Source organism: Geotrypetes seraphini, chromosome 3, assembly GCF_902459505.1.
Source record: "Geotrypetes seraphini chromosome 3, aGeoSer1.1, whole genome shotgun sequence".
In the NCBI taxonomy this organism is placed as follows: Eukaryota; Metazoa; Chordata; class Amphibia; order Gymnophiona; family Dermophiidae; genus Geotrypetes; species Geotrypetes seraphini.
Genome location: NC_047086.1, coordinates 56052622 through 56076448, shown reverse-complemented (window position 1 = coordinate 56076448; position 23827 = coordinate 56052622). Strand labels below are relative to the sequence as shown.

Sequence of the window (23827 nt, the reverse complement as noted above, 5' to 3'; positions counted from 1 at the left end):
CAGGAGAAGAACTCGACTGATGAGAATGGTGAGGCTCTGCAACTGAGAAAGGAGTATGAGGTCTCAAAGAGTCTCGATGCCTGGATAACGAGACCTGTCTCGATGAATGATGTGGAGAAGGATGTCTCGAATTACGGTCCCATGATTGAGTCAGATCCAGTCTGGAAGATGAATGTTGAGGAGTCCTCGTCCTATGCCTCGAAAAGGGCAACACCTATGTGAAAAGGAAGGACTGGTAGAAGGAGTTTGAGGATGAGATACCAAAAAGGATTCAGCTCCTTGTAATGAGGTATCTTGAGGCACTGCCAAGGACTCAACTCCTTGTATAGTGTGTGCAGACTCCTCTCGAGGCACTCTTAAGGACTCGACTCCTTGTATAGAGTGACTAGGTTGAGCTCGAGGCACTGCCAAGGACTCGACTCCTTGTAATACTGCTGAGTGCTCAGGCTGGACTGCAGGAAACCGTTGAGACAGGAGTGAATTTGGCAAGCATGTTACCAAACTCCTGATGCAGAATACTCTCTATCATATTCTACAAAAGCAGCACCGAGACCACTGGATCTGGTACATTTTAATATGAAACGTACAAATAAACACAGCGACCCTAAAAAGAAATATACATGAGCTGCGGTGAGAGAAGGCATGAGCAGAACTAAGTCTAGCACAGAGCGTTGAAATGAGTGGCTTGTTGGCTCTATAGAAAACTGAGAACTGAGGAGATGCTGAGGAGACGCGTGCCCTACGTGGGGCGGGAAGGCACTCATGCATATGCGGTGCGGCAGTCACAAATTTTCTTTTTACAAGCAAGTCTGCTTGAGAGGCTGTCTGCATCCAGGCTCCGTGTATGATGTCACCCACACGTGAGAATATGCTGCTTGCTTGTCCTGGGATAAAGATCAGATTGCAATAGTCTAACGTACTCAGAATCAAGGACAATACCAACAGTCTAAATGCATTAAAAGTGAAATATGCCCTAATCGCCCAAAGTTTCCAGAGCAAAAAATAGCACTTTTTAACAACAGAATTGATCTGTGTCTCCAGGAATAATTCACAATCTAAGTTAACCCCTAGAATCTTAATATTGGAAAGGATTGGATAAATTATTCCATTCAGCCCCAATTGCTGTGTCAAACAGTTTGAAAATGTATCATCCTAATAAAAATTTATAATTTCAAGAAAAATTGTTATTAGATATACCTTGAGGTTGAGAGGTGGTAGACTCAAGAGCAATGTAAGGAAATTCTACTTTATGGAGAGGGTGGTGGATGCCTGGAATGTGCTCCCGAGAGAGGTGGTGGAGAGGAATACGGTGACAGAGTTCAAAAAAATATGGGATGAACACAGAGGATCTAGAATCAGAAAATAATAGTAAATATTGAAGAACTAAGGCCAGTACTGGGCAGACTTGAACGGTCTGTGTCTGTATATGGCCTTTTGGTTGAGGATGGGCTGGGGAGGGCTTCAATGGCTGGGAGGGTGTAGGTAGGCTGGAGTGAGCTTTGATGGAGACTTCAATAGTTGGAACCCAAGCACAGCTAAGAAGAAAAAAAAAATTTAAATTGAATCAGGTTGGGCAGACAGGATGGACCATTCAGGTCTTTGCCTGCCATCATTTACTATGTTACTATGTTACCTTCATTCTACCAGGTTTGTCTAGTGGAGGACCATTTGTGGACTTTTTTTCACCATGGGCTCGACATGGTGGAATGATTTATGGCAGATATCCTCAGTGATATCTTTCAGGAAGTAATTAAAAACTTATCTTTTTCAAAAAGCATTTGATTAAGATGTGATACAGATAGATTGTTAACTGGCATGAAATTAATTGGGCTATTTGATTTAAGCATTGTTTGTTTTGGATTGTTTTATTTGTATATTATTGATATGATTTTATGTATATAATGTTGTAACCCATTTAAGATGATTGGATAGTATGGGATATACAACTGACAAGTAAAAAAACAATCAACCCTTTAAGAAAAAGGGTAACTCCAAACCTGAAGTGAGCATGCTCACCTAGCTAGACAATCAATTACTTCAAATTTTAACATTTATTTTTAAATGTGAAAGGATACATGCTTTTCACACTGAGGGCTCCTTTTATCAAGCTGCGCTAGCGGTTTAACGCGCGTAATAGCACGCGTTAAACCGCCGGCTGCGCTAGCCGCTACCGCCTCCTCTTGAGCAGGTGGTAGTTTTTAGGCCAGCGCGGGAGTTAGCGCGTGATGAAAAGTCGCGCACGTTAACCCCGCTAGCGCGGCTTAATAAAAGGAGCCCTAAATCTTGTTTTTCCACATGCCTGTATAAAAGCCATTATTCTTCAAGTTATCTCAGATTAGATTAACAATTAAAAATAAGTCAAATGGGACATAAGATACCAAAGAAGCTCAACATATCTTATTTCTGACTTGGTAACAGGTATCCATTCAGCTGTTATTCAAGAAGCCAGAAAGAGGCTGCCAGGACTTTTTTCAAGTGCTACATATATTCCAGAAACTATCATCTGGGGCTCACAGCTGCCAAATACAACCCAACTATGGCACCAGCAGCTAACTCCTTGCTTGTAAAATTATGAAGGGCAAAAAAGGACAGACAGCAACACGAGAAGCATGAGTAACAGCAGGAGATAAAATCAAGATGCTATTTTAATTCTATGGATGTGCCAATTTTTTCACAATAACTAAATTGTTATACAAAATGAGCTACATAACAATGAAAGAATCTCTCTTCTAGGGAATTCTAGTTATCTACAAACCTTTAATGATTCTTGTTAATAACTCTCTTCTTACCTTAATGGTTTTATGTGTCCCAAAATTTTATCCAGTGTCTGTTCACCTTCATGACACTTTCAAGAACTCATGAGTAGTGTTATCACATGCTTGTTTTCTTTTGTTTTCAGTAGCTGGACTCATTACCTCTCCACCTTTCTATCCCAAATATCTCCATCTCTAAAATAAATTTTGTTTTCCTGTAAAATGCTCACTCAATCCCTCTGTCTTAGATTTGTTTAGCCTTGTTGCTTTTCTGTAGACAGCAGGACTTATAAGGCACCCAAGTGGGTGATGTCATCCGACTGTGCCACACCAGAATTGCTTTTCTAGTGCTCAGAACCTTAGTGTACAGTTCTGAGTATGCATATCCCTTCCTGCATTCAGTGGACTCCTCAGTTAGTTCTAAAGCTTGAAGCAGACAATACTAGGCATTTTGAAGTTGAAGCAAACCTGCCAGCTCCTCTCTTAGCATGGCCCGGCCAATGAACATATTGTCAAGGACAGGCATCGGTAAAGCTGAGGCCAGTGTTGGTATAGAGACAGCCTGCTGACTTGCCGGTGCCAAATCAGAATGAGGGGGAGGGCAGTTGCTCGAAAGCCGAGGCAACAGTAATGAGGGGGGAAAAGTCCTCTCGGTGCCATTTTTCAGGTGCCAATGATGTCAACGCCCCTGAGCCCCAGCAGTGTGCTTTGAATGGGACTGATGTTGATGCTTCTTGGCCTTCGCCCAATGCCATATATAAGGGTCCCTTGGTGCAGATGAGAACATTAAATAATGTTTTTGGTGTTAGGTTCAATGCAAATCGGTCCAGGGTTCTGCTACTAGCAGCTTGACATTGAGAGAGGGGGAGATCTCCTCGATGCTGGTGCAGTCCCAGTGTCAGATGCAGCCCTGGCAGTGGCATCAGAAGCACTGACCCACTGGATGTTGATGGACCGGACTACAAGGAACGAAAAAGTTCCTTCTGACAGGCCCGCTGAGCTTTCTGTGCTCTTTTCTGAATTTATAAAACAAAGACAATTAATCTGGGGCATGGTCAGGTCTCAGACACCAATTGTGTGTGTCTATGCTGGACACACTGGGAGCACTGTTTGAAGCCACTGGAGGTCGTCTGGGGCATGTCAAACAGAACAGTGGCTAAATCAAAAAAATTCAATGATGGAGGCCAAAAAGGAGTTTACCTCAAACTGAGCTTTGTGCTCTGATTTAAGAGGGCCTCAGGAGCCATGAAAAAATAAAGCTTAAAGTGCAAAATGACACACATTGGAAGGAACAAATTGTCAAAAAAACAGTAGCACTGAGGGGAGATCCACGGAAAAAAGATCAGATATTCATGCATGCAAGATGGGACTGCTGCCAAAACCCCAAAGATATAGTATACTAGGCCGTGTCTGCACCAGGCTCCATCAGGATGACTTGTTAATAAAAAAAGTCTTTGGTCTTTCTGAAAACTTAGAAGGATTAGAAAGTACTTGGATAATTATTCCACCTATTAGTACAATCTTTAGTTTTGTCTCAACTGGACTATTGTAATGTCACCTTTTTAGATTGTCCTAAATCAGGGGTAGGCAATTCCGGTCCTCGAGAGCCACAAGCAGGTCAGGTTTTCAGGATATCCACAATAAATATGCTTGAGATAGATTTGCATCTCAAGGATGCAGTGCATGCAAATCTATCTCATGCATATTCATTGTGGATATCCTGAAAACCTGACTTGCCTGTGGATCTTGAGGAATGGAATTGCCTACCCCTGCCCTAAATGTATAATAATAATAATAATAATAAAAACTCTGGGGTCATGTGATGATGATGAGCTAAGCCAGGGGTGTCAAAGTCCCTCCTCGAGGGCCGGAGTCCAGTCGGGTTTTCTGGATTTCCCCAATGAATATGCATTGAAAGCAGTGCATGCACATAGATCTCATGCAGATTCATTGGGGAAATCCTGAAAACCCGACTGGATTCTGGCCCTCGAGGACCGACTTTGACACCTGTGAGCTAAGCGGAGGCTCTTTGTCTTAGCTCCCATCTCTCCCTGCAATAATTTCTTTATAATTTTGGTGCAAAGGCCACTTACACACCTTTTTACTGCACTACTCATTTGTGGACACTCCGTGCCGCTGGTAAGTGTTTCTATTACATTGGGTGGTCATCTGGCATCCAGCGATCACTGCATGGTACGGTTTAATATTAATTTAGGTATAGAGAGGGCTCATTCAAAAGTAAAGGTTCTACACTTTTTTAAAAAATGAACTTTGTTCAGATAGCACAGTTACTTACCGTAACAGGTGTTATCCAGGGACAGCAGGCATATATTCTCACATGTGGGTGACGTCATCTACGGAGCCCCGATGCGGACAGCTTTTTCAAGCAAACTTGATTGAAGATTTTAAGTTTGCTCTGCTGTTCCATGCATGCGTGCCTTCCTGCTCCACTAGAGGGCGCATCTCCTCCTCCACTAGAGGGCGCATCTCCTCCTCGTGGTCTCCAGTTCACTTAACCATTAAAGAAGCCAACCTTGGGGAGGCGGGCGGGTTGTGAGAATATATGCCTGCTGTCCCTGGATAACACCTGTTACGGTAAGTAACTGTGCTTTATCCCAGGACAAGCAGGCATGATATTCTCACATGTGGGTGACCTCCAAGCTAATTGAAAAGGGATGGAGGGAAGTTGGCAATTTAGGCGAATAGATTACGCAATACCGATTGGCCAAAATGGCCATCGCTCCTGGACAATGTATCCAGGCAGTAGTGGGAGGTGAAAGTATGAACCGAAGACCAGCCTTGCAGATTTCCTCAATGGGTGTGGATCGGAGGAAAGCTACGGAGGCTGCCATCGCTCGGACTTTATGTCCCATTACTCGACCATGCAGCGCGAGACCAGCCTGAGCGTAGCAAAAAGAAATACAAGCAGCCAACCAGTTGGACAAGGTGTGCTTGGAAACTGGGCGACCCAGTCGGTTAGGGTCGAAGGACAAAAACAATTGTGGGGCTGTCCGATGAGACTGAGTTCGTTGGAGGTAAAAGGCCAACGCTCTCTTACAGTCAAGCATGTGTAGCGCCATCTCTCCGGGGTGAGAGTGGGGCTTGGGGAAAATTACTGGCAAGACGATGGACTGGTTGAGATGAAAATCAGACACCACTTTAGGTAAGAACTTAGGGTTAGTGCGGAGGACCACCTTGTCATGATGGAATACAATGAAAGGTGGGTCCGCCACCAGCGTCTGTAGCTCGCTAACTCGCCAAGCGGAAGTGAGTGCGAGTAGGAAGATCACCTTCCAAGTGAGGAATTTCAGATGGCATTTGTCTAATGGCTCAAAAGGGGGTTTCATGAGTTGAGCCAGGACCACATTAAGATCCCAAACCACCGGGGGAGGTTTGAGAGGGGGGTGGACATTCAAAAGACCTTTCATGAAACGAGAAACTAAGGGGTGGAGTGAAAGCGCTTTTCCTTCCAGGGGTTGATGGAAGGCAGCAATTGCGCTAAGATGTACCCGAATGGAGTTGGTCTTCAGGCCGGAGTGAGAAAGATGGAGCAAATATTCCAGGACCAAGGGGACCGGGACCGACACCGGGTCCTGGTTATGCGAGAAGCACCAGGACGAGAATCTGGTCCACTTTTGGGAATAGCAGGTTCTAGTCGAGGCCTTCCTCGAGGCTTCCAGTATATCCTTGACTGATTGCGACACAGGGAGAGAAGTCAGGAGGAGAGAAACCAAGCATTCAGATGAAGAGACTGAAGATTTGGATGCAACAGCGAACCCTGGCTCTGCGATAGCAGAGAGGGAAACAGAGGCAGAGGCAGTGGATCTCTGGTACTGAGTTGAAGTAGAAGGGAAAACCAAGGCTGGCGTGGCCACCGAGGAGCAATCAAGATCACAGTGGCTCGCACTGGTTTGAGATTGACCAGCGTCCGCAGAAGCAGAGGAAAAGGCGGAAACGCGTATAGAAACCTTCCCTCCCAATCTAGGAGGAAGGCGTCGGCCTCGAGGCGGATCGGGGAGTACATCCGGGAGCAGAATTGAGGGAGTTTGTGGTTGAGGGGGGAGGCGAACAGATCTATCTGAGGAGTCCCCCACTTCTCGAACACCTGTCTTAAGGTTTGAGCGTGCAGCGACCACTCGTGTGGCTGGAGAAGGCGGCTGAGTCTGTCTGCCAGGCAGTTCCGTTCTCCTTGTATGTACACCGCTCGAAGGAAGATGTTGTTGGAGATTGCCCACTTCCAGAGACGCAGGGCTTCCTGACAGAGGGCCCGAGACCCCGGGCCCCCTTGCTTGTTTACGTAGTATATTGCTACCTGGTTGTCGGTTCGGACGAGAACCACCCGGTCGTGGAGCAGATGTTGAAAAGCCACAGCGGCGAGATAGATGGCCCGAAGCTCCAGCACGTTGATGTGGCGGCGGCGGTCCTCTGTTGACCACATTCCCTGAGTGCATAGGCCATCCAGGTGAGCTCCCCAAGCGTACTCCGACGAATCCGTGGTGAGTACCTTGCTGTGTGGAGGGGCGAGAAAAAGTAAACCTTTGAATAGATTTGAAGAGTCGGCCCACCAGAGGAGCGATCGTTGCAAGGAAGGAGTCACTGTCACGGGACGGTCGATTGGGTCCCGGTCCTGACGCCATTGGGAGGCCAGGGTCCATTGAGGAATCCTCAGGTGGAGGCGGGCGAAGGGTATGACGTGGACGGTAGAGGCCATGTGGCCCAGAAGAGTCATCATCTGCCGAGCTGATACCGAGGTCAGCAGCGAAATCCTTCGACTCAGACTTACTAACGCCTCTTGACGTGGAGGGGGAAGGAAGGAGCGGAGTCCAACCGTATCCAGCACGGCCCCGATGAACTGTAAGGACTAAGAGGGGCGCAGCTGGGATTTTTGGAAGTTTACCTCGAACCCCAGACCTTGAAGGTAAATAATAGTCTGTCGGGTCGCTGAGATAACCCCCTCCCTGGACGGGGCTTTGATCAGCCAGTCGTCCAGGTAGGGGAATACCTGGAGGCCCTGCGCGCGTAAGGCAGCTGCGACCACCACGAGGCACTTCGTGAAGACTCGGGGTGACGACGCCAGGCCAAAGGGGAGGACTCGGTATTGTATGTGCAGGTCCCCCACCTGAAAGCGCAGGTATTTGCGGTGAGCGGGGTGCACTGGAACATGTGTGTAGGCTTCCTTCAGATCGAGGGAGCAGAGCCAATCGCCCTCGTCGATGAGAGGGTAGAGAATCTGAAGAGGGGAAAGCATCCGGAACTTTTCCCGCACCAGAAATTTGTTGAGTCGCCTCAAGTGTAGAATTGGGCACAGGTCTCCCCTCTTCTTTGGTACCAGGAAGTAATGGGAGTAGAACCCTTTCCCCCGTTGGTCGGGGGGAACCACCTCCACTGCCCGTAGGCGATGCAGTTCTCGAGCTTCTGAGAGAAGGAGGGGTAGCTGAGTTCGGTTGGGAGGGCACGCCCTTGGAGGATTGTCTGGAGGGTTTTCCCGAAAGTTGAAAGAGTATCCTGATGAGATCACGCCAAGGACCCATGCGTCCGACGTGACTTGTTCCCAGCGCGGGTAGAAGGCTCTGAGGCGTCTCCCAATGGGAAGGAGGCCTGGGGCTGTGGCGGAGGGGGCCAGCCCCATTCCGCTTATCCCGTCAAAAGGACGGGGATGGTTTGGTGGTCGTAGGCGGCTGGGACTTGGGCGGAGCCCGATGGTGAGCTTGCGGGTGTCTGGGTGGAGGCCGTGAGAAGGCAGGGGTAGACTTTTGAGGGTAGCGGCGAGGAGGGGCCCTGAACGGCCTGGACGCTGGTGGTTTTGGTTTTTGCCGAACCAGGGAGGCAAACGAGCGTTCGTGCTCCGAAAGGCGTTTCGTAGCTGCCTCGATAGTGTCATCAAAAAGTTCTTTGCCCATGCTGGGGAGGTTAGCCAACCGGTCCTGTAAGTTGGGGTCCATGTCGACGAGGCGTAACCAGGCTAGGCGGCGCATGGCGATAGCAAAGGCAGCCACTCTGTAGGAAAGTTCGAAGCCATCATAGGCCGCGTGAAATAAATGGAGGCGTAGGTTGGAGAAGACCTCTAGGAGCAGGTTAAAGGCTCCTTGGCGCGAGGCCGGCAGGTCGGTCGCAAAGGCTCCCAACAGTCCAATGAGATGTTTCAAGTAGGACGTGAAGGTGAAAGTGTAACTTTGTACCCTAGAGGCCATCATAGAGTTCTGGTACAGTCTTCTGCCGAACTTGTCCAGGGTCCGACCCTCTCAACCTGGGGGACCACCGCTGAGACCCGGGAGGGGTGAGCCTTTTTCAGGGAAGATTCTACCAACAGCAACTGGTGAGAGAGCTGTGGTTGCTCAAAACCTGGGTATGGTACTGTACGGTACTTGGACTCCATTTTGGAAGGGACAGCTGTTACCATATAGGGGGTCTCCAGATTCCTGAAGAAAGCCTGTTGGAGTACCGGATTTGGCGGTAAGCGAAGGGACTCTCTGGGTGGTGATGGTAAATCTAATTCCGCCAGGTACTCTTTAGAGTATCTAGAGTCGGACTGGAGGTCTAAGTCCAGAGCGTGGCCCATGTCCTGGACAAAGCGAGTGAAGGAGGGGCGAGACGTTCCCGGGGCCCCATGTGGGGACGGTGAACGAGACCTCCGTCGGGCGGAGAAGGACGGGGAGGCTTCCCTCGAGTATCGAGGTTCATGCTCTGACCCGCGCTCCGAGACCGGGGAAGCACTGTGGCAGTATTCCGGGGTCGAGGACCTACGTCGTCTCGAGGAGACCCTCTGAGACGATGCCGGGGTATGGGGTACCGATCGATGTCGAATCAGTGACCTCGACCCGGACTCCCTCGGCAAAAGCCTGGGACCTCGGCTCGTAGCCCCGGTCCGAGGGGGAGTTAGGAGGATGTGAGGGTTGGAGAGTGTTAACTCAGTCACCTTCAGTGGTCCTGTACGGGGCGTCGGTGAACTGCCTCGCAGTGTGGGAGAACTCCGGGCCTTCTTAGAGGTACGGCGGTTTGAGGTTTCGGTCGTTTTAGCGCGGTCCGAGGAGGGAGAGCGTCTCGGGCACCTCGGGGAGGAATCCGAGGAGGATGGAATGTGGCGAAGCTGGCGCACTTTGCCCCGAGGGGGCTCGACGCGAGGCTCAGGCTGGTCCGGCGCACGCGAGGTCGAGGTCGGGGCCGGTTGTAGATGGGCAAGTGCAGTGGACAGCTCCAACGAGATCATCGCCCGGAGCAGGTCCTGGAAAACGGGCACGGACAGCATTGAGGGCATGTCCGATGCCTCGGTGCACTCCACCGGGGGCGACCTCGTATCAGAGTATTCCCGTGTGGTGGAGGCACGGCCCGAAGGCTTGGAAGGCTTCGCCGGGGCTGAAAGCATGGGGCTTCCACCATGCGTCGCCGGTGTCCCCGAGGCTGGCTTCTTCGCTGGTGCGGAACCTGAAGAAGGAAGAGGAGACTTACCCGGGGCCAAGGCTTTTTGCTGTCCCGAGGTCTTCGGGGTCGAGTCTCGAGGTGGTGCCGAGGTATTCGGGGCCGAGGTCAAGGCCGGGGTCGAGGCCGGGGCCGACCTCGAGGCCAAGGTAGAGGGTTGGTCGGCGGTGAAAAGGTCCGCCATGCGGGCTTTTCTTCAACGAAGGGCCCGGTTCTGAAAAGTAGCGCACTGGGGGCAGGAGTCGGTTGGATGAGCGGCCCCCAGGCAGAGGATGCACCGGCGATGCGGGTCTGTGATGGAAAGAAGCCGCTCGCACCGGGTGCACTTTTTAAAGCCGGTCAAAGGCCGGGACATAGAAAAACGAAACTGGTTGAGGCTCAAGTAGCCACGCGGCCGCGGCGACCCGGAAGCTTCCAGGTCGGTCAAAATGAAGCAGGAACAGATAAAAAATGAATAAAAAAAACATGCACAGCGATTAAATCAATAAAACAAGAAAAAATTGCGGTGCTAGAAGGCAGTTGGGGCAGAGCCTAAAAATACACGTCTTCTAGGCTCAGCGGAAAAATTTGAACTGGAGACCACGAGGAGGAGATGCGCCCTCTAGTGGAGCAGGAAGGCACGCATGTGTGGAACAGCAGAGCAAACTTAAAATCTTCAATCAAGTTTGCTTGAAAAAGCTGTCCGCATCGGGGCTCCATAGATGACGTCACCCACATGTGAGAATATCATGCCTGCTTGTCCTGGGATAAAGGGGATTATGTCAAGGAATTGTCTGGATGGGAATATCTGGAACCAGTAGAAATGCAGTGGGCAAAACTGAAAGGAGATATTGAATACGGTGGACAGAGACATGCTTAAAAAGTCCATGGACGGAGGGGTCATCACTCAACTCCGCACTTTCAGAGAAACTGTGCTGACTCATCCCAGAAAGTGTATCAGCAGGATCCAAAATAGAAACAGCGTCAGGAGACAGAAGAGGCATAATATCCATAGGGAGACTAATGCAATCTAGTTCTGTGATAGCCAGACGAGAGGACTCCCAAACAGGGATCTCTGCCACTGGTGCAACTGGCTTAGAAAAAAATTGATATGCCCACTGGCTGCGTCAAATGAGCTGGGTCTGAAGAATATGCTTTCCAGAGGAGCCGAATAAAGTTTGGGGAAAATTCACACCCTGTGCCCACTGCCGGGCCCTACTGAGGCGCCAGCAGCCGTGCCAAGGGAGTCCCCAGACTTGGAACATAGGCGTTCAGCATCAGACTGCAGAACGGCCTCTGGGTGAGACTTTTTTCCTGAAATCACAGATCCAGGCCGGCTCCCTAGCTCTGGAGGATCCAGAGGAAGTGATGCTTGAAGCTCCCGCCCTCTCCTCCATCGTACTGAAGTACATGGTACTCGGTTGTTGATCGAACACCAATTTGGCACAATACATGCACTCATTTGACAGATTAAGGGCTGAGGAGTCTATCCCAAATGATTTTTAACAGAATTGAGGGGTTTTGAGGCAGAAATAAAACTTTGAAAAAAAAAAAAAAAAAAAAGATCGATAAGAAAAAATAAAGAAAATCCAAAAATAAAATATAGTGATTTGGGGTTTGGGGAGGTAGGAGACCTGAACCCTACCCTCAGAAACTACCAAACTTGAAGATCTTCAGACTGCCAGTCACCTCCACCCCTACAAAACCACTCCACGCAATCAGGGGCGGGAAACACAGCATGCGTTATAAAACCCAGAGGGGTTTTACTCAAGATGTATACAGCCTGTGCTTAAACCCCCGACAAAGTCAGAGGGCAAGCAAGCTCCCAGGGGAATGGACCCAAAGTACAAGAAGGGTGGCACACAGCAGGTTGGCTCCATAGCTCCACTGAAGTTTCTCTGTGAAGCAGTCTGGCTCTGTGGGATTGCGCCCTTTCCTCCTACAGAGCACTACCGCAAAGAGGTCTCACGGCACTCAAGCCACCAAAAAGAAGAACTTTAAGTGAAAAAAAATAAGAAAAAACTTCTACATGGATTGCTTGCAGAAACTGAAACTGCAGGGGGCTCTAACTCTCTCTCTCTCTCTAAGGTAGGAGGAGCACATGTTCAGAAAAGTGTTTAGATTTCTGCAAATCCCAAATTGCGGGAGGGGATTGAACATGTAGCGTACTACCCAAGGTTCAGGAATAGTATCAATCGTACAATAAAAAAAATGTTAATGGTCAGTACCGTATTTTCGCGGATATAACGCGCGCGTTATACGCGTTTTTACCTACCGCGCATACCCCTCGCGCGTTATACGCGTGAGCGCGGTATACAAAAGTTTTTCTACATAGTTCCCACCCCGCCCGACGCCCGATTCCCCCCCCCCAGCAGGACCGCTCGCACCCCCACCCCGAACAACCGCTCGCACGCGCTCCCACCCGCACCCGCGATCGGAGCAAGAGGGAGCCCAAGCCCTCTTGCCCGGCCAACTCCCCGACAATATCGGGCCAGGAGGGAGCCCAAACCCTCCTGGCCACGGCGACCCCCTACCCCCACCCCGCACTACATTACGGGCAGGAGGGATCCCAGGCCCTCCTGCCCTCGACGCAAACCCCCCTCCCTCCCTCCAACGACCGCCCCCCCCAAGAACCTCCGACCGCCCCCCAGCCGACCCGCGACCCCCCTGGCCGACCCCACGACACCCCCACCCCCCTTCCCCGTACCTTTGCTAGTTGGCCGGACAGACGGGAGCCAAACCCGCCTGTCCGGCAGGCAGCCAACGACGGAATGAGGCCGGATTGGCCCATCCGTCCCAAAGCTCCGCCTACTGGTGGGGCCTAAGGCGCGTGGGCCAATCAGAATAGGCCCTGGAGCCTTAGGTCCCACCTGAGGGCGTGGCCTGAGGCACATGGGCCCAACCCGACCATGTGCCTCAGGCCACGCCCCCAGGTGGGACCTAAGGCCTGAGGCACATGGGCCCAACCCGACCATGTGCCTCAGGCCACGCCCCCAGGTGGGACCTAAGGCTCCAGGGCCTATTCTGATTGGCCCACGCGCCTTAGGCCCCACCAGTAGGCGGAGCTTTGGGACGGATGGGCCAATCCGGCCTCATTCCGTCGTTGGCTGCCTGCCGGACAGGCGGGTTTGGCTCCCGTCTGTCCGGCCAACTAGCAAAGGTACGGGGAAGGGGGGTGGGGGTGTCGTGGGGGTCGGCCAGGGGGGTCGCGGGTCGGCTGGGGGGGCGGTCGGAGGTTCTTGGGGGGGGGCGGTCGTTGGGGGGGGGGGGGGGGGTTTGCGTCGAGGGCAGGAGGGCCTGGGATCCCTCCTGCCCGTAATGTAGTGCGGGATGGGGGTAGGGGGTCGCCGTGGCCAGGAGGGTTTGGGCTCCCTCCTGGCCCGATATTGTCGGGGAGTCGGCCGGGCAAGAGGGCTTGGGCTCCCTCTTGCTCCGATCGCGGGTGCGGGTGGGAGCGCGTGCGAGCGGTCGTTCGGGGTAGGGGTGCGAGCGGTCCTGCTGGGGGGGGTGAATCGGGCGTCGGGCGGGGTGGGGGTAGGGGGTCGCCGTGGCCAGGAGGGTTTGGGCTCCCTTCTGGCCCGATATTGTCGGGGAGTCGGCGGTCCTTCGGGGTGGGGGTGCGAGTGGTCCTGCCGGGGGGGGGGCAGGGCAGGGCGGGTAAACGGAGAGTCGGGACTGCACACGGAGAGTCGGGGAGGGCGAAAGGAGAGTCGGGGTGGCCAGAGGAGAGTCGGGGCGGGCGAAAGGAGAGTCGGGGTGGCCAGAGGAGAGTCGGGGCGGGCGAAAGGAGAGTCGGGGTGGCCAGAGGAGAGTCGGGGCGGGCGAAAGGACAGTCGGGCAGCATGCGCGGTATACCCGTGAGCGCGGTATACAAAAGTTTTTATACATAATATTGTGGTTTCTGCGCGCTATACCCGTGTGCGCGTTTTACACGGGTGCGCGTTATATCCGCGAAAATACGGTAAGTCTAACAGAAGCAGTGCTGCCTATAATGATCTGGAAACCCCTTTCATAGAGCATGTGATGCTATGACTTGAGCCATGTGTCACACCATTTGCTCAGATCACTCTACTGCATTCTGTATGGAAGATGTTTCCAGATCATTGTCGCTCAGTTGCAACTTCTTGGCATTAGACAATTTTTTAAAAAAATCTTAATTTAAAAGGAGTAAAGCAAGGTTTCACTCTGTGGAGTCTCTGGTAGATCAAAGAAAAATTAAACAGGTTGAAACAGGTTTGACAGGAGGGTTTATGATTCATTTACTAAGGCGCGCTAGCCGTTTTAGCACGCGCTAAATGCTAATGCATCCATAGGATATAATGGACGCGCTAGCATTTAGCGTGCGCTAATATTTAGCGTGCGCTAAAATGGTTAATGCGCCTTAGTAACACGCCTAAATTACAAACATCAAGACAATTTACAATTTAAAAAAAATAAACATAAAAATAAAATAAAATGGAATGCCAGCATTTTCTTTAAAAAGAGACCAAAACACCACAAAGCAGGGTAACCTGACAAGAAATGCTATTTCAACACACTAATCATACCAAAACACCAGTAGTTGAGACAAAAAGCACTTTAGTACCTTATATGTGCCATTTTGATTCTTCATGAATGAAACTAGAAAGATATCCACTGGAAGAAGTGCTGAGGTAATAAGTGCAATAGCCAGGGCAGAAATGGCCGTTATAGTTGAGATCACTTCACTTTCCTGTCGACTCTGATATTTGCGCACATATACCCAGCAGAAAGCCATAATAGCCTGAAAGATAAAACATATATATGGAAAATTAGGTTCTTACCTCGGTAATCTTTCTAGTAGACAGACACATTATTTCTGAACAAGTGGAAAGTTACCGTAATCCCATTTTGCAAGAACTCTTGTAGAAAGCCTCATTAGCATTCTGTGTTCTGCCTCCAATCCCCCTGAGCTGTCTTCCCAATTCCTCAGTTTGTACCAAAGCAGATGGTCAACCCTAGAGAAGAAACAGAATAGGGAAGTGTACGGGGACATTCCCTGAGAAACATGTCTGTTCTGCTCATATCATTAACATATAACAGATGAAACAATAACTTAACCATTTGCAATACAGTACATAACAAGTTGAAAACAAAAATGTCACCAACCTGAGTGCAACCTGCACTAGAGTGTGGGAAATTCTACAGATAACTCCTAGATCAGTGGTCTTCATTGCAAGGCCCACGAAGCCGATAGCAGCCCTCTAATTCTGGGGCAGCCCATGGAGCCTGCCCAGAATTTTTCTCCCACCCCAGCAGAATCCGGCACTTTAACCTTTTTTTTTTCTACCGCTGCACACTTCGGGCTGCAAAAAAAAAAAAAAAAAGCACACTGTCTTTGGCAGCCCCAGAAACTTTCCCTTTTCTACAGCTTCCTACAATGGAGACAAAGGGAAAGCTTCTAGGGCCACCGAGGGCAGCGTGATTTCTTTAGTGATGCTGCCTGCAGCCCGAAGAGTACAACGTTAGGAAAAAAAAGGGTAAAAAAAGTGCCGCATTCTGTCGGGAGTTGAGACAGGGTACTACGGAATGCTGGATTGTGGAGATAGGGAGGAAAGGGTAAGAAGATGCCAGATCTCTGTGGGAAGAAAGAAGGGAGAGGAAAGAAGAGAAATGCCAGATCACAGGAGGGGGAATGGAAGAGAAGGGGAAAGAGATATGCCAGATCACAGTGGGGGACGAAGAGGGATGGATGGAAGGAGAGATGCCAGAGAAGGGAAGGAGTGAGATATGCCAGACCACAGTGGGGGGAGGAAAAGAGAAGGGAAGGAGGGGAGAGATGCCAGACTGCAAGGAGAAATAAAAGACCATGGAAAAAGGGGACAGGAAGGAGAGAGATGTCAGACCTCTGGAAAGGGAAAGGGGGAGGGAAGGAGAGAGAGATGCCAGACCTCGGTAGGAGGGAAAGGAATCAGGGGAAAGAGATGTCAGAACATGAGAAGGGGGAGGGGAGAGAAGGAAAAAAAGAGATGCCAGACCACAGTAGGGGGAGGGAGAAGGAAAGGAATATGCCAGACTGTGAGAATGACAGAAGAAAGTTACCAGACCATAAGAAGGGGGAGAAGATGGTACACAGGGATGGGAGGAGTGGGGAAGAGAAGAGAGATGGAAGAAATGCTGTTTAGGATTGATGGGAATAAGGGAGACAGAAGGAGGGAGGAGATGGTGCATATGAATGGAGAGGAGGGGAACACATGGAAAAACAGATTTGAGAATGAAGCAGAAAAATGGAAGAAAGTTGACTGTTAAAAGTTAATGCCAAAGATGGATGTAGCACAGAAAGTGAAAGAAAGTATAACAGCAAATGGATAAGGTAGTCCTGGAAACAGTTAAGAGCACAGAGAGAAGTACAGCCAGAAACTGGGAAAAGATGATTAGAAAAATAAAATCACTAGACAACAAAGGTAGATAAAATTATTTTAATTTTCATTTCCATGATTGAAATATGTCAGTTTTGAGAATTTGTATCTGTTGTCTATACTTTGCACTGTTCAGGAAGAAATGCATTTGTTTGTACAGTTTTTCGCTAGTGTTGTACTACATGCATCTTAGGGTTTTGTTTGTGTATATTAGGACTTTTAGTATGTGGTCCTGTATTTTATGCATGGACAGGGAGAGGGACCTTAGGGTGATAGTGTCTGAGAATCTGAAGGAAACAAAACAGTGTGACAAGGCAATTGCTATAGTCAGAAGGAAGCTGGGATGTATAGAAAGAGGCATAACCAGCAGAAGAAAGGATGTGTTGATGCCCCTGTACAAGTCATTGGTGAGGCCCCACTTGGAATACTGTGTTCAGTTTTGGAGGCCATATCTGGCTAAGGATGTAAAAAGACTTAAAACAGTCTAAAAAAAAGCAACAATAACAGTATGGGGCTTGTGCCAAAAGATGTACAAGAAGAGACTGGAAGACTTGAATATGCATACTCTAGAACACTGTATCGAAAACTGTGTGCTGCGGCACACTAGTATGCCTCCTGAAATTCCAAGTGTGCTGTGGCATACTGAGGAGGAAGAGAAGCGTTGGCTAGCTGACTTGCCTCTCGCTGCAAGAGGCACCTCCTGTAGAGCCAGAGGTTCACATGCTGGCGCTGCGCGTCTACTGGCAGCATCTTCCTGCTGTCATCACATATCTCTCGTAGCTGCCTTCCATGTCTTCTCTCTACAGCCCCCCTGCTGCCATCGCGTATCCTGCCTTCCGCGCCCTCTCTCTGTACCCCCCCTGCAGCCGTCACGTATCCTGCCTTCCACGTCTTCTCTCTGCACCTCACCCCCACCTGGCAGCAGCGACAGCTCAGTGTGCTATTAACTTGATCACACAGCTGCCGTTAGGATTAATTTCGACACAGTTTCATCAGCTAGCCTCAGGGCCTATGCTAGGCAGGTCCGACCTAGCAAAGGGCCCCGAGGCTGCCTGATGAAACCGTGTCAAAATTAATCCTAGCGGCAGCTGTGTGGCCAAGTTAAAAGCACACAGTGAGCTGCCATTAGAGACAGGAGATGTACTGCTGGACAGCGGAGAAGGGGAAGGGAGAAGGGGTAGTGCTGGACAGGGGAAAGGGGAAGAATGGAAGGGAGAAGGGGTACTGCTGGACATGGGGAGAGGAAGACATGCTCCTGGACAGGGGGCAGGGAAAGGGAAGGAGAAGAGGTGCTGCTGGACCTGGCAGAAGGGGAGGGAAAGGAAAGATGCTACACACTGGAGGAGACGGTGAAATGGTGGATGGGGAGTGAGCGTATTAGCTGTGAGTGGAGTTGGGGGGAGGGAGGGAAGGAAGGAAAATTGTTACAGGAGGAGAGAGAGTGATGAGAGAGGGAGAAATGGACATAGGGTGGAGGAGAGGGAGAAATGATGCATGGGGAAAGAACATGGGTGGGAAGGGGGAAGAGACAAGGAGAGAGAGAGAGAGAGAAAGGGTACAGGAGGCAAAAAGGGATGGACTCATGGAGAGGGCAAGATGGATGGGGAGGATAGAAAGAAGGGAAGGAGAAATGTCACACTCGGGGGAAGGAAGAGAGGACAGAGAGTGACAAGTTGGACTCATGGAGGGAGAGAGAGAGAGATGTTGGTTAGGGAAGGGAAGGAGGATCGGAGAAGCAGCGTGCAGGAGGAAGAGAGAAAGAAATGTAGGACGGATAGAAAGGAGGGAGAAATGTTGGCCTGGGAGCGGGGTCAGAAATGAGGAAGATAAGGGAGATGGACTGCAGGGGGCAGAAAGGAGGAAGGGAGAGAAAAATGTTACACTGGGGGGGGGAGGAGAGATGACTAAAGGAAGGGAGAGATACCAGACCAGGGAATAGATGGGAAAGAGGGGAGTCTGGTAGCACTATAGAAATAGTAGTAGTAGTAGTGAGAGATACCAGATTATGGGAAGAGGAGAGAGATGCCAGACTGGGAAGGGGGATAGGAGAGATGTCAGACCACTGGGAAGAGGGAGGGAAGGAGAGAGAGATGTCAGACCATGGAAACGGGAAGGGAAGGAAGGAGAGAGAGAGGAAGGGAAGACATGGAAAAGTAGATTTTGAGAAGAAAGCAGAAAAATTGAATGTTAAGTTAATGCCAAAGATGGATGCAGGCAGAAAGTGAAGAAGGAGAGAAAAACAGTCAATGTATAAGAAGGCATTGGAAACATAGTTAAAAGCCAGAAAAATATGGTCACCAGACACCAAAGGTAGGGAAAATGATTTCATTTTCAATATAGTGATAGAAATGTGTCAGTTTTGAGAATTTATATCTGCTGTATATATTGTATGTATATGAAAAATTAATGGAAAAAATTGCATTACAATTAATAAAGGGGGCAGGATCTGGGGAAGAGCTTGGGAGGGTCTAGGGTAGAGCTTGGGAGGTCTGTGGTTGGGGTACTCAGTTGATATTTATTAGACTTCCCTGCTAGCACACCCTACTGGCATTTCAGGGCCTGTCTGGAGGGCCTCTGTGCATGTGTGGATGTCATAAGAAATGCCTTCACCAGATCAGACCTTAGGTCCATCTTGTCCGGCAACCCGCACACGCGGAGGCTAAGCTAGGTGTTCTCTGATGGACACCTTGTTCACCAGTATCCCTCAATGTGATTTGCAAGAAGGTGTGCATCCAACTTGCCCTTGAATCCCAGAATGGTGGTCTCTGTCACAATCTCCTCCGGGAGAGCATTCCAAGCGTTCACCACTCGCTGTGTGATGCAGAACTTCCTGACATTAGTCCTGAGTCTGCCACCCCTCAGTTTCAGTCCATGACCTCTTGTTCGAGTCACTTTTGACAATGTGAATAACGAAGTTTCTTGCTCTATTTTGTCGAAACCTTTTAGTATTTTAAAAGTCTCTATCATATCCCCTTGCAGCCTTCTCTTCTCGAGGGTGAACAATCCCAGTTTTTCGAGGCATTCTTTGTAGCTCAAATTCTCCACACCTTTTATTAGCTTCGTGGCAAGTCTCTGCACCCTCTCCAGCAGGGTTATATCCTTCTTTAGGTAGGGAGACCAGTGTTGGACACAGTATTCCAAGTGTGGTCTGACCATTGCTCTATAAAGCGGCATTATGACGTCCGCCGATCTACTCGTGATACCCTTCTTTATCATGCCCAACATCCTGTTTGCTTTCTTTGCCGCCGCTGCGCATTGAGCCGACGGCTTCTGAGCAAGGGACATGACGCCTCTTGAAAGCTCAAGGTTTGAAAAATAATAAAAAATATGCAAAATGACACCAGCGCAAGGTTTTAAAAATTATAATTAAGATTTATTGAGTTATTGTTTCTATTTTTCCATTATGAGATCAAAAGAATAAAGCATAATTGCTTGCATTAACAGTTGCGCTAATGGGAGATCGTTATAGTTGCCAAATGCTGGCCTTCTGATAACGAGCTCACCTCAGGATCTCATGACCCTCTATTATATACTTTTAGCTCATTGTGACATCATCAGTCTCTTAACCAATACCAATTAACAAACGAGGTGTTTCAAATTAGACAAAGACAAAAGTTTCAGAAAAGTACATGTTTGCTTATAGTCGTTTCTGAATATAAATCATAATTTTCACAAAAGTATATTAAGAGAAATTATTTGTTAAAAAGATGCTGAAATGTTCTCAGCCCTATGAACCATGCTGAAAATTAGTCAGCCTTAGAGGAAAAGAGGACTCTCCCTAAATTGACAGGTTCAAATTACATAGCCATTACACAGAAGCCTTAGTCTGGAGGAGGAGGAGCTGGTTCCCCCTCTCTATGCTAGAGACGGTTAATTATGTCCAGATATCGTGCCCTTTAAATTTCTTTAGGTTGCAAATATATATATATATATATATATTATGTTCTTCTACCAATTCTTTTGTTCAATACACAGCCATACACACACTCCAGTCATATTTGCTTGATTCATACTTGCTTGGCCAAGCCTTTCATACATTCATAATTTTCATTCATAACTATACTTAATTCCTGTTATATCTTAGTTTGGGACACGTTATCTTCCTAACCAGTCTAAGCACATGTGGTATTTATTAACACCACGCTGCTGGGAGCGGGAAAACTAAACAAAGAAAAACAGAGAGGACAAAGAAGACAGAAACTAGTCACTGGCACAAAATGGTGTCCAAAGACAGAGAAGATATAGAAAAGACAGAGAACCCAAAATGGATTCCATGTATCCTTTATGATTTCCACTATGATCTAGCCTAACAGCAAAGTACATAAAAAGAACACCATTCTTTCCCTTATATTAATCTGTAGTCTGTTTTTCTGGCTTTAGCTACATTTATATTTTATTCACCTTTTTTCGTACGCTTCCATTGGGTGTGGCCTTAACTAACACATATGCTTGTATCTAACTAGAAGTACCCAGAATCATACGAAAAACAGGCACTTTTGTAGAAAAACTCCACAACAATACTGCACTATCATGTTCTGGTATCCATTCCACTACCGTCCCATAAACATCACCCCCTACTGGCCACGAGCCACTACTCCTCACTTCAGGGTCCTGTCTATCAGTACCCCCAGGTCCCTTTCTTGTACGCTCTTGCCCAATGTTACACCTAAATATAACAGGGGATTCAATTAAGTAAATCAAAATGTATACAAAAAATAATTGAAATCAAATTTTAGTAGCTGGACATCATTCACACCACATTTAACAAGGACTTTAAGGCTACACACTCACAATAAAACAACATATGAAAAATAATATGAATATAAGACCACGGAGAAAAATGAACCTCAATTGTGAGAGGCCAGGACTACACAAGTACCTGAGCCAACTCACATCATCACGGGTTCATAAAAAACTCCGTATACATTGAAATGATTCTCATTCATACGTTTTTTCAAAAACTCTTTTTCTTCTTCTTCTTCTTCTTTTTCAAACTTTTTCTGTGTGAGCCCAGTCAACAGTATTAATTTTTTATGATCTATTTTTCAGTGTGAACCAGAACCAAGCTAACTAACAATTTAACGAAGGCAACAGCTCAACTTCACAGGTGTAAGTAGTTGTAGAAGCCTGAAAATAATGCCAACAATAAGAGAAAAAAACGTTCACTCATCTGGACAAACGAGATGATTCAGCTTTTTGTTCGAGCCGGGCGCGTCTCACAGTCCCAGAACCATTTGGAGAAGAGCCAGCTTTATATGGATTATGTTGGTAGAAGTGAAAATTTTTGGACAATGCAATACTCCCCTGAAGTAGCCTTGTAGGAGAAACAGAACGACTTTTCTGTTGGGACACGAACTGAGGAATCTTTTGAATCATCTCGTTTGTCCAGATGAGTGAACGTTTTTTTCTCTTATTGTTGGCATTATTTTCAGGCTTCTACAACTACTTACACCTGTGAAGTTGAGCTGTTGCCTTCGTTAAATTGTTAGTTAGCTTGGTTCTGGTTCACACTGAAAAATAGATCATAAAAAATTAATACTGTTGACTGGGCTCACACAGAAAAAGTTTGAAAAAGAAAAAGAGTTTTTGAAAAAACGTATGAATGAGAATCATTTCAATGTATACGGAGTTTTTTATGAACCCGTGATGATGTGAGTTGGTTCAGGTACTTGTGTAGTCCTGGCCTCTCACAATTGAGGTTCATTTTTCTCCGTGGTCTTATATTCATATTATTTTTCATATGTTGTTTTATTGTGAGTGTGTAGCCTTAAAGTCCTTGTTAAATGTGGTGTGAATGATGTCCAGCTACTAAAATTTGATTTCAATTATCCAATGTTACACCTAACATTTTATATTCTTGTTCTTTGTTTTTCCTGTCCAGGTACATCACTTTGCATTTTTCTATATTAAATTTCATCTGCCACTTTTCCGCCCATTTCTCTAGTTGGTTCAAATCTCTTTGAAGTGCATCTCTGTCCATTTTCGACCCAACTGCCCGACATAGTTTTGTGTCATCTGCAAACTTGATTATGTTACTTGTTGTTTCCTCTTCTAGGTCATTTATGAAGATATTGAATAAGATGGGCCCAAGAACCGAGCCCTGGGGCACGCCGCTTGTCATCTTCTCCCAGACCGAGAACTTCCCATTTATGCCCACCCTCTGCAATCTGTTCTCCAGCCATTTGCCTATCCAACTTAGTATATCCCCTTCTATTCCATGGCTTTGTAATTTCCTCAGAAGCCTTGCGTGTGGTACCTTGTTGAACGCTTTCTGGAAGTCCAAGTATATTATATCCACCGGTTCTCTGCTATCAATTTGTTGGTTCATCTTCTCAAAAAATTGAAGCAAATTTGTCAAACATGACTTCCCCTTCCTGAAACCATGTTGACTAGCTCTCATCAGGTCGTGATTTTCCAGGTGTTGTACTATGCTATCCTTAATTAGTGCTTCAACCATCTTCCCAGGAACCAACGTAAGACTCACAGGTCTGTAATTTCCCGGTTCTCCCCTTGATTCTTTTTTGAAGATTGGAATGACATTTGCTATCCTCCAGTAATCTGGTATTTGCCTGGTTCTAATTGACAAGTTAGCTAGGGACTGTAACAGTTCTCCAATTTCTACCTTAAGCTCCTTTAGCACTCTCGAGTGAATTCCATCCGGTCCAGGGGATTTATCACTTTTTAGTTTGTCGATCTGATAGTATATCATGTCCAAATCCACATTCACTGTGGTGAGGCTTTCCTCAATTTCTCCCTTGAATACTCTCCCTGTTTCAGGTATTGATGCAGTGTTCTCCTTGGTAAAGACAGATGCAAAGAATGAATTTAGCCTATCTGCAATCTGTTTGTCTTCCTTGATGTATCCTTTGCTTCCTTTGTCATCGAGAGGGCCCACTGCCTCTTTTGCTGGGTTTTTTTTCCTTTTATGTATCTAAAAAAGGGCTTGAAGTTCTTGGCTTCTTGCACTATCTTTTCATCATAGACCTTTTTGGCGTCTCTTACCGCCTTGTGACATTTCTTCTGGTTGACCTTGTGACTGTTTCAGGCCTCCGTTGTTTGTTCATGTTTCCATTTTTTAAATGAGTTCCTCTTTTCCCTTATCACATCCTTCACCTCCTTAGTTACCCAAGCTGGTTCTCCTTTGTTCTTATTTTTCCTTCCTTTGGATATCTGCGGAATGTAGAGATTCTGTATTTTTTAATAGGGACCATGCTTGTTTGACCGTTTTGAGTTTGTCTGTCCTCTTCTTGAGCCGTTTTTTTACCATGGCTCTCATGCTGTCATATTTCCCTTTTCTGAAGT

General features: G+C 47.9%; 1 protein-coding gene across 3 annotated transcripts in view; it reads right to left on the bottom strand.

Annotated features, from left to right (window-relative positions):
• LMBRD1 (LMBR1 domain containing 1) overlaps window positions 1–23827 on the bottom strand; it is a 275187-nt gene that overhangs the window by 232120 nt on the left and 19240 nt on the right. For 2 of the 3 annotated variants that reach the window (XM_033937922.1, XM_033937921.1), the window contains exon 2: window positions 14734–14910. In XM_033937922.1, the coding sequence (XP_033793813.1) occupies window positions 14734–14910 (177 nt within the window). Of the gene's footprint in view, window positions 1–14733; window positions 14911–15005; window positions 15125–23827 lie in introns of all 3 variants that reach the window. The other variant, XM_033937923.1, reaches the window with a different exon arrangement.